The sequence below is a fragment of the Garra rufa genome, chromosome 3, assembly GCF_049309525.1.
Source record: "Garra rufa chromosome 3, GarRuf1.0, whole genome shotgun sequence".
NCBI lineage: Eukaryota > Metazoa > Chordata > Actinopteri > Cypriniformes > Cyprinidae > Garra > Garra rufa.
Window position 1 is genome coordinate 44,778,161 of NC_133363.1, and position 10,445 is coordinate 44,788,605.

Consider the following 10,445-nt stretch of genomic DNA (forward strand, 5'->3'; position numbering starts at 1 on the left):
GTACTGTACACGCAAACTTGCCCGCCATTGAAAACGGTTCAGACACTTTTCATTCACTGCTGGTGTTTAATATTTTGGAGAACCCTTCTGCTCTATGCATGCATTGCTGCTGTCATAACCAAAGGCTGTCATACATGAAAAATCATGCCAACAGCTTTGCGACAGATGACTGCCTGTAATCCCTCATACATCTGTAGTTCAAGTCTCCAGCACTTTGTCCCTCTAAATTGGTCCCTTTCTCAGATGTTTTGAGGTCATGCACATGGTTTATGCCGTTGAGGTTCGTTTAAGGGCATTGTGGGATTCATATGCAGACCCTCATAAAGCACAAAGCTGTGTTGATACTTTAGTAAGCGTGAATTTAGCCTAAAATTTATACATATTGTAATTAATAGGGTGCCTGAAGTTGATGATGTGGCTGTGAATAGGGATGGGTACCGAAACCCGGTACTTTATCGGTCCCGGTGCCAAATTATAAAAGACCGAAGTATCAATAAGCTCTGACGTTAACGGTTCTGCTGTCGGTACTGGAGAAATTAAAAAAATAAATGTCCTATTTATTATTGCTAAATAAACATTACCTAGCATATTTTACCTGACCAGCCGTTTGTAATTTGCGATAACATTTGTTATTCACCTGCACACGTTATTTGCTATCTCACGCACAAAATATAGTCTGTTCCGCAGTACACAGAGCTCGCGCACACAACACGAGAGAGCGCGCGCTTATGGAGTGACAATGGCGGAGAGCGCCGAACGATCTAAAGTATGGTTACACTTCACCCGTGTGAACACGGACAATGCTCGTTGCAACAAGTGCAACAACATTTTTGCTTGTAAAGGCAGAAACACAAGCAATTTATCAAAACATCTAGCCAAAGTGCATTATGTGCAGAAATGCAAAGTTTTCGACTGCCTAGCTTCTACTTCTTCATCCGTCTCCTCAGGTATGCATGATATGTTAAAATAACGACATAAACATCACATAAGGTCTCTCTAAATCAGTATTATAATGTTAATAATTTAATAAACACATTCAGATACATATAGCCTACATATAGGCTAAATATTTAGAATATTTTTTATGCAGTAGCCTAAATAAATATGAAACATTAAAATGCCTTTATAGTACTGCTTTTACAAATAGATAAATAATAATAAACTATGCTAAGAAATTATAGAGCAGAGCTTACCTAAAAATTAATTTGTAGTTCATTGTATATTCATTTACAAGAAAATTGTGTTTATTTGTTTTACAATCATTGGTTTTGTTTGTGTAACAGATATTTGCTCAAACATTGGTGTTTGCTAAGCTATAGATAATTATTTTACATTTAAAAAATAAAATGTTCTCAATTTGTTTAGTTTTTTTAATTAAAAATACAACAAAAAGTACCGATAAGAGTACCGTTAAAGTACCGAATCGATAAGTGGTATCGATAGAAGTAGTAATACCGTTAAAACCTTAACGATACCCATCCCTAGCTGTGAACATCTTCCCAAAAATAAAAACATAAATATGAATTCATTTTTTCCATTGTACACACAAGATTCTTAAAACTCTGCTAGTCTTTTCCATGCAATTATAATGAATGAGGACTGAACCCTTCAAACTATAATATAAAGTTTGTAAGTCATACAATAGCTTTGCTAGAAATTTTAGCTGATTCAATTCCTTTTTTTAGTTTAAAAATGTAAATAATTCAGTGCAAGTTATTCAATGATAACCTCCAGTGGGCTGTTATCTGCTCTCACCAGATTATTGAGTGAGCTTGAGAATCACTCAGATTCAAATCTGATTCTGAACAAATCATTCAAACCTATTTCGTGAACCGAATCAACTGGAAATAAAATGAAAAGACCTGACATTCACAAATCTTACTAAAAAATACTTTTTCATAGACCACATTTATGATGCTTACACTCTGAAAAATAAAGTTTCCAAAAGGGTGTTTTTGCAGTGATGCCATGGAAGAACCATTTTTGGTTCCTCAAAGAACCTTTTAGTGCACAGTTCTTAAAAGAACCATTTTGAAAAACATTTTAAAAAAAATCTAAAGAATCTTTTTCGACTATAAAGAACCTTTACTGCATTTTAAAGGTTCCATGGATGTTCAAGGTCCTTCATAGAACCATTGATGCCAATAAAGAACCTTTTATTTTTAAAAGTGTATGGCTCTTTTGTGCACTTTTTGAAGCTCGAAAGCTTCAGTTCCCCATCCAAGGAAACCGTGTTTGAAATTTTTGGTTTCGTATTCTGCAAAAGAAAAACATCATTTAGCCCCCCTAACCTTTATGATGACAATTTATTTTGGGGTGAGCCATCTCTTTAAGCGCATATTAGAGCATGTCTTTTTGGAATAGCAATACAGGTGGCCAAAGCACAGCCTAATCAGTTACTGTCTTACTGATCTCACATTTAAGCCTAATACCACTGCAGCCCCCTTCACCTGCCCTCATGGAGAGGCCTCACACTGAGGTGTCCAGCTCATTGATCAGATCTAATAACAATGACCCTGCATACAGTAAACTTTGCCTCATCATTGGCATCCACTGTGTGCTTACTAGAAGAGGAAAAAGAAAAGACAAACAAATCCTTTTCTCTCACATTTTTCACCCAAAGATATGATAATTGTGCTGTAATGCTTTAAAATGATTCCTTGACTCCCCCCCCCCCCCCCCGCTCTAACCGTAAATACATCAAAAGGGTACCACATTTGATTTGATTTTTTTGATATCCACAAAAATGGAACTTGAAATGAAGGCCTACATAGAAACCGGATCCTATCTTTATAATGGAAAGTACATGGTCTGACAGTTTCAAATGCAAAAACGCATCCGTACATATTCGACCGAGATAAGGTCTTTAAAGGGTGGATGGGCGGAAAAGAGGCGGATGACAGGGCGCACACCAATTACTAATAGCGAATGATTTTCTTCCCTCCCTTTTATTTGTTTGGGAGAAATGTTTGACAAGCCAAACGCTGCCTCGCGAAGGAAAAAACGCATCTACTGTTAGGATATGAATCAAGTGGCGGATAGCAGGATATGCTTTTTTGTGACATGGAATGACACAGGAAGGTCAGCAGCACTTGTATCTGTTAAATGGATTGGATTAAGTGGGAGCTGCCTCCTCAGTTTGCGTCTCCGTTTATAATGTTCCCCTTTTTTGTTCTGCAGGACAGAAATGGGGGAAGGGTCTACTACCGCGATTTCCAGGCTGTGCAAAGAATGATGACAGGTGCACTCTTCTGTATAAACCCCAAAATACCAGTTTGCTGATGTCAGAGTCAACATTATGTACTTTTATTCAGTCATTTACTCTGTCGTTTCAGGTTTAAAATGTGCTGAGGCTATATAGGACTTCTAAAAGCATATCTCAGCTGGCTCTTTTTTGGAAAACAACAAGAGGTTTCTCAGAGATGGCAGAAACAAAATGATTAGCTCAGACAGAATACAGCGCTCCTCACATCAGCTAACTCATCCTGGAGGTTGCTCCAGCCTGGTGAGACAGGAAGCGTTAGCCGCCCTAAATTTGTGTTAGGAAACCTGTCACGGCGTGATGGTGTCATTCAGTTACCCACAAACCTGAATTCGTCCAGGTAATTACAGAACAGGAAGGTTTCTCGTATATGAGCCTTGAGTGGTTTACAACAGAAAGGGTTAAGCTCTCCACCGTTAACTTTTTCTTCAACCACGTTGTTAAAAGGTGGGAGAAATGTGTGTGTGTGGTGGGGGTGTGGTGGCCTAAACCAATTATGTGTGGTTCTCCTGAGGTGGGGGAAACGACCTTTGTGTATAATTAGTTCTCTTATTTAAAGCAAAGATTTTGAATAGAATAACTAATTAGCTGTCATAAAAGGCAAATTAAAGATTTTTGTGCCATCCCTTGGGGAACTGAAGGAGCCTGATTCCCAAGCTCGTTTCCGTCTCGTACGCACACTCACGTACAAACACAGACACACTTTTTCCTCGCAGACGAGCTCTCTCTCTCCTCATTAAGACTGTTTCTAGTTCTGTAGAAGGCTGACAGGAGAGCACTGTTGGCATACCTGCAGAGTGCACCTCTAACAAGCCATGAAATGCAGGTAGAAAACGACCGCCCTCAGCTAGTGTGGCTTCAATTTAAAGGCTTTTTACCTTCATTTATACTGAACATTGGTATTTATAGCGAGTTTTGTGATCCTAATGCGGCGGCTTCAAGGGGCCCGTATTGGGGCCGGAGGGGGGACGGGGGAGGAAGCTGGAGGGGGAAGCGCACCGCTAATTGATGGCTCCCATCAGTGGCGCTAGACCAATTAGCTTCCCTCTTTTTCCAGTTCTGATAAAGAAATAAGATGGTTGAATACCACCAGAGCTCTTATTCACATCCAAGTCATAAATTTAACTAACAAGCCCTCGCTCTCCTGCCCTCTCTCTCTCTCTCTCTCTCTCTCTCTCTCTCTCTTTCAGTCTTTCCTGAGTGCTCACACATTTTTACCTCATTTTATAACCGAGGAAATGCTAATTATATTATATTCATAGCACCGCTGATGTGTGGACGGTCCAGAATCACTGAACAAATCTGAATCCAATAAACGAACATGTGCATCACAGAAGGAAAGTGTGAGAACGAGGGCTGTGCACCATTCAGAACTGTACTGAGAATGCCTTTTAAATTCCAACTCAGCTGCCGAATTTGAATCAAGGAAGAACAATTGCAAATTAAAATATTAATATAAGGAAGTAATATAACTGAAAAGTAAAAAGTAGAGTTTGAATTTGGCTAAAATTCCCAATTTTTCAAACTCTAGCTTGAACCTCTCCTGGAACTACAGTGCAAGGTTAGTCCAGTTAGAGGAGCATACACACACACACACACAAAAAAAAAAAACATTAATATGCTGATAGTTGCATGCGGGGTACTGGATAATGGAGTTCATGCCCACTGGCGTACATTTGTTGATCATGTACAGTAGAGCCATTACCGGACATTAAAGCCGGAGCTGAACAAGAGCTGCTGCCTGTGACCTCTGCCATCAGGATACTCTTAACGGACATCTCGTCTCATACACAAATGCACTAACAATCAGCTAAGCGTAAGCATTACATAAAAATGACGATACCAGGGAAATATGAATTTAAATGTGTAGTCCGCCTAACAACAAAATCAGTTCTGTCTTTTATGCTTGTGTTCTTCCATACCTGCGTGACTTTCTTTTTCTGTGGAGTAGAAAAGCTATTGTTTGTACAATGAAAGTCAGTGGGGTTTAAAACAACTTCGGAGCCCAAAAGTTTAATTTAGTGAAATGTAATTCCTCACAAATACCTAAAACCAATAGTTCTTTGGATCTTTACACAGAACGTTTTTACACTTTTTCCATACTGTAAAACTGTTAAAAGGCTAATGCTTAAATGAAAAGCCCTCTGTCCAGATGGGTCTGTCTCCATCTAGGACTGGGGGCTTTTAATGGTTTGACCGTCCGGGGCCCGATATGCAGGAGGAGGCATGGGGGGGGGGGCATCACACAAGGCTTTCTGAGAGAAATGTGTTTTGAAAGCAGAGAGCAAAAGAGAGGTATAGAGAGAGGGAGAGTGCCGGTTTAGCTGCGCGTTCTATTAGCCGGATCAATAGCTCAGTGTGGGAGAGAGTGTCTTAAGAGCTGTTGTCCTGCGCTTTCAGCTGTGGCAGACCTGTTAGTGCTGGCAGAGGGGTGCCGAGTGCCAGTGTTACCAGCTCTGGCCCGGGGGCGGCTTTTAGTCCACACACAAATGTCAGACCGCAGATAGACTATTAGTGTTTAGTGCAGTTATTAAATGGACTTTATTTGTCCTTTAGGAGGCTAAAAGGCATGCTTAAAGTAGGGAGGCTACAAGACAACGCGGCGATTTAGCCGGTTTGGTTACTCTTCTCTGCTCGCGATGCAGCGAGAGCGAGTGGAAAAAGAGATCAGGCTTTAGTGTGCGTGTGTGTGCGTGCGTTTAGAAGGCACTTAGGCCATACCGTATCTCACTGGAAGCTGAGAGCAGCCTTCTTGCGGTCAACAGTGTTCTAAAAGGTTAATGTTGATCTATACCAAACAAAGCCCACGGGAGGCTTTTAGCATGGCCAACAGTTCTCATACTGATGAAATAGGGCCATGGCTAATCTTCCAAACAACATAAATACCTCTGTCAGCTATCTAAATAGAGATGGTCTTGGGGCATCCCAACATAGAGATGCATTCAAGCCCCCATTAAAAGGGTGTATGTCACTGGCCAAAAATAACATCTGTTCTTTTGAGCGGGGGCAGCGACGGATGATCGCAGTCCAAAGTGACCCGCACGGCTATCTGCGCGGAAGAGCGTCTGCGGCTAATGCATATGAAACAGCGGGCCGAGCTTCGGCAGTGTCGCCACCCTTATCAAAGAGCGCGGAACATGAAAAGTCACCGGTGTAGCCAGGCAGTAAATCACAACGCTCTCTGTGTTTGTCTCCCTATCGCCACAGGTGTGCCGATGCTCTCCGTCCAGCCCAAAGGAAAACAGAAGGGATGCGCCGGCTGCAACCGTAAGATTAAAGACCGCTACCTGCTCAAGGCCCTGGACAAATACTGGCACGAAGACTGCCTGAAATGTGCCTGCTGCGACTGCCGCCTGGGGGAGGTGGGCTCCACCCTCTACACCAAAGCCAATCTCATCCTCTGTCGCAGGGACTACCTGAGGTAAGAACACGCTCCAGTCAAAGTGCTGCCAAAGCAGAAAGGGCTTGTTACACCTCAGGCTGCATGACATTCAGAAAAGTACACCCTCATCTAACAGCCGATGATTGCCACCCTGCCCATCTCATCCCTGGCCCTGTCCTCTCTCTATCTCCTGTTGCGTTTATCTCTAACTTGTGGGGTTAGAAGATTTTTTTTTTTTTAGCTTGTAAATGATGTTTTCTTTGAGGCTGTTACAGAAGATTAAGTGCTTGTTCTTTCCTCATCGTAGTGTACCCACCTAGATTCTGTGTGTTCCAATTAAGTCCCAGTTGTGCAAGTGAGCAAACAGCTTGGAGTGGCATCTTGTAGCGATTGTTTATGTTTAGCCGGGTAAGGTTTTGCATGTTTACATGAATCTGACGTGTCGCCCATTTTCTACGTTGAGCGATAAACCGCTGCGTATGAGTGCGCGTATGGACTTTCAGCTCACCCCAGGCAGCTGAGTGGCAGAACCGCAGGTCTAAGGATCTGTTTTGCCTCCTATCTCTGAGCCATCTGCTTGCTAAATTAAACATGATTATTTCCTGGGCGTTAAATCCCAGTCCCTGGGGTCTCCCAACCAGATCCAGTCATTTATCCCCAAGCTGCTCTCCCCAAAGAGCCCCCACTGGTAGGGCCCTTCCCGGTAAGACATGCAGTTCAGCACTGTCGTCAATAACAGTGTTAAAGGGATAGTTCACCCAAAAATAAAAATCATTGTTACTCACCCTCATGGAGTTCCAGGTTTGACTGACCTCTTTTGAAATACGTTTGCCATTCGAAGAAGGTCAACAGGCTTAAAACAACACTGACTTTCACTGCATGGATGGAGAAGAAAAAATTGTTGAAAAATAAATGAATAAAAAATATATATACACTACCAGTCAAATGTTTTTGAACAGTATTTTTTTTAAGTTTCTTCTGCTCACCAAACCTGCATTTATTTGATCCAAAATACAGCAAAAGCAGTAATATTATGAAATATTTTTACTATTTAAAATAACTGCTTTCTTTCTAATATGCTGATTTGCTGTTCAAGAAGCATTTATTATCATTATTATTATTATTATTATTGTTGTTGTTATTATTGTTATTATTATTATTATTATTATTATTATTATCAATATTTAAAACAGTTGAGTAAATTTTTTCACGATTTTTTGATAAATAGAATAATTCAAAGATCAGCATTTATCAGAAATAAAAAGCTTTTGTAACATTATACACTATACCATTCAAAAGCTTGGAGTCCGGAAATTATAGAAATGAAAGAAATTTAAAAATTAATATGTAATAATTCATACTAAGAAATTAATTCTAGAAATTAATACTTTTATTTAGCAAGGATGGTTTAAATCTAAATTGAAATATTTCAGATAAATGCTGTTGTTCTGAAAATTCTATTCAAAGAAACCTGAAAAAAAATCTACTTTGTTCTAAAATCGAAACTACGGTTTTCAACATAATAATAATAATAATAATAATATTTTTTTCCCCTGATCTCACACTGCCCTACTTGAAGGACAGTATGGGAGGGGCTTTTTTTCACGCCTCCTCCTTTTCCAAATGTATCTTGTTTTCTTTTTTTCTATGCTACCTCTCGACTGACCTGTCTCCCCCCGAAATTGTGATGTCTGTGTATGGTCAAAGGGGTCCAATTTCACTGCATGTAACAGTGTATGTGACAAATAAATTTCATCTCATCATCTCATCAATATATGTTTTTTGAGCATTAAAATGTATTCAAATAGAAAACAGTTATTTTAAATGGTACAAATATTTAAAAATCATTGTTTATGCTGTACTTTTGGATCAAATAATTGCAGGCTTGGTGAGCAAAAGAGACATCTTTAAAAAAAAAAAAAAAAAAAAAGTAAAAAATACATACTGTCCAAAAACTCACCCAAAACACATATACATATGAGATTAAAAAGATATGCACAAAATGGCAACTTAGAAATACTGGCAACACAGTCATATTGTGATATTGTGATTGTATATAATCTAAAGCATAAAAAAAAATATTGTAGAAAATATAATGTTAACTCATATTGTCACATGAATTACATGTTTTACATGTTTGTTAAATGTTAAAAGAAATATACTGTATAAAAAGTTAATATTTCGATTAATATGGCACTGTAGTCAGCTAAAATGTAAAGGAAATAAAATGTAATGTTTTGTCATGTAATAAACATGACAAGACAAATATTGACTAAATTTAACTGATATTTTTGTCACAACACAAAAAAAAAAACCTGTAAAAATAACACTGGTCATTACTCAATTTGCACATCCAATCATGACTGTTATGAATGCTGTAAGAGTAACCTCACAAGGTCCCTAACAGGTACACTGAGGCATGTGTGCTAATGATAAAATGAATGGGGAAAAAAAATCTAAACAAGCCCAAGTCCTTGGAAATTACTTTTTTTTGTTTACTAGAGAATGAAAGCAGAGAAAGGTGGAGGGAGAAATAGCACAAAAATGAGCTTCCTGTTGCCGCTGTACTGGCTGTGATGTCCTAATGAAATCTAGCCACTCATCTGCTCTTCAGCCTGTGACAAATGTGTGCTACTTAATGCCTGGAGATGCTGGATATGAATTCTATTAAGGAACAAATTAAGAAGTATCCCTCTCTGTGCAGACCGAGCGAGGAAGCACCGGTGTGTTCGCTTTAAACGTGAGTGATTGAGACTTCACGCAGGCGTCCCACCTAAACTTCACCTCCAGCGCACCGCTGGAGAAATCAGCCCGTTCGCCTTCAGTAATGAAGCTGAAATCTCACCCAGAATTAGCCTCCCATACAGAGAGGCACTTCATTAAAGACAGGCGGGCGGATCAAACGCATTTCTTTTATTTTCGGCTGGGTTTGGAGCCCTGCCATGCGCACATTAATTATGAGCTGCGCTCCTTCTGCGTTTTGTCCTTCAGGACTACTGTAGAGCCGTAATGAACCCCCACCCCATGAAAACACACATAGCCCCACCACTGCACAAACTAGCTTGAGCTATTACAGTTGACCCTTTCCTTAATAGATAAGTACAGCAGGATTTATAAGCTTTCAGGCCATACTCTTTCATTACTGCTGACAAAAAATAGATTAATCTGTTTTGCTGGGGTCAAGAATCCTTTGACCCCATGACCACAGAGTGAGAGTGCCTCTGTTTTTGACTGCGTTCACCCCCGACCTGAAATTATTTTTATATCTGAACCATTACATTATATTACGAGGAGACATCAGTCATTTACTAATCAAAGAAGGGTGTTTGTAATTGAAATATAAAGTAGATTACACCTCCTCCTAATGATGGCACATCTATTACTAGCCAGCATGCGAGTATGATTAAAGGGCAGAGATAAGTCTCAGCAATCGTTCAGTGCATTTTGATGTTAGAATAGTCTACTGAGGTCTATGAGGGAAAAAAAGACATTAGTCTTATAATTTAAGTGGAATCCTAGTGTCAAACGTATCTCTCTTTGAAGATTAACTACTATGCCTGAAAACACAATACAGTGACCCTGTCTGTAACGACAGGACAGTGAGGTCCAAAAAAAGTCTGATATATTTGTGTATTTTGTGTTTTTATTTGTATTCTATACATATTAGATAGATATGATTATTATTATTATTATTATTATTAGATCTATAAAACAGATAAATAGAACAAAGAGATAATAATAAATGTTTATTATATATAATAAAACAGATAAACAGATGTATAAATACAAAATGACAATAAT

General features: G+C 39.2%; 1 protein-coding gene across 2 annotated transcripts in view; it reads left to right on the forward strand.

The window, feature by feature from the left end:
• The window catches only part of lmo1 (LIM domain only 1), a 33,852-nt gene that overhangs the window by 14,171 nt on the left and 9,236 nt on the right, over positions 1–10,445 (forward strand). For both annotated transcript variants that reach the window (XM_073837143.1, XM_073837142.1), the window contains exon 2: positions 6,470–6,683. In XM_073837143.1, the coding sequence (XP_073693244.1) occupies positions 6,470–6,683 (214 nt within the window). The remainder of the gene's footprint in view (positions 1–6,469; positions 6,684–10,445) is intronic.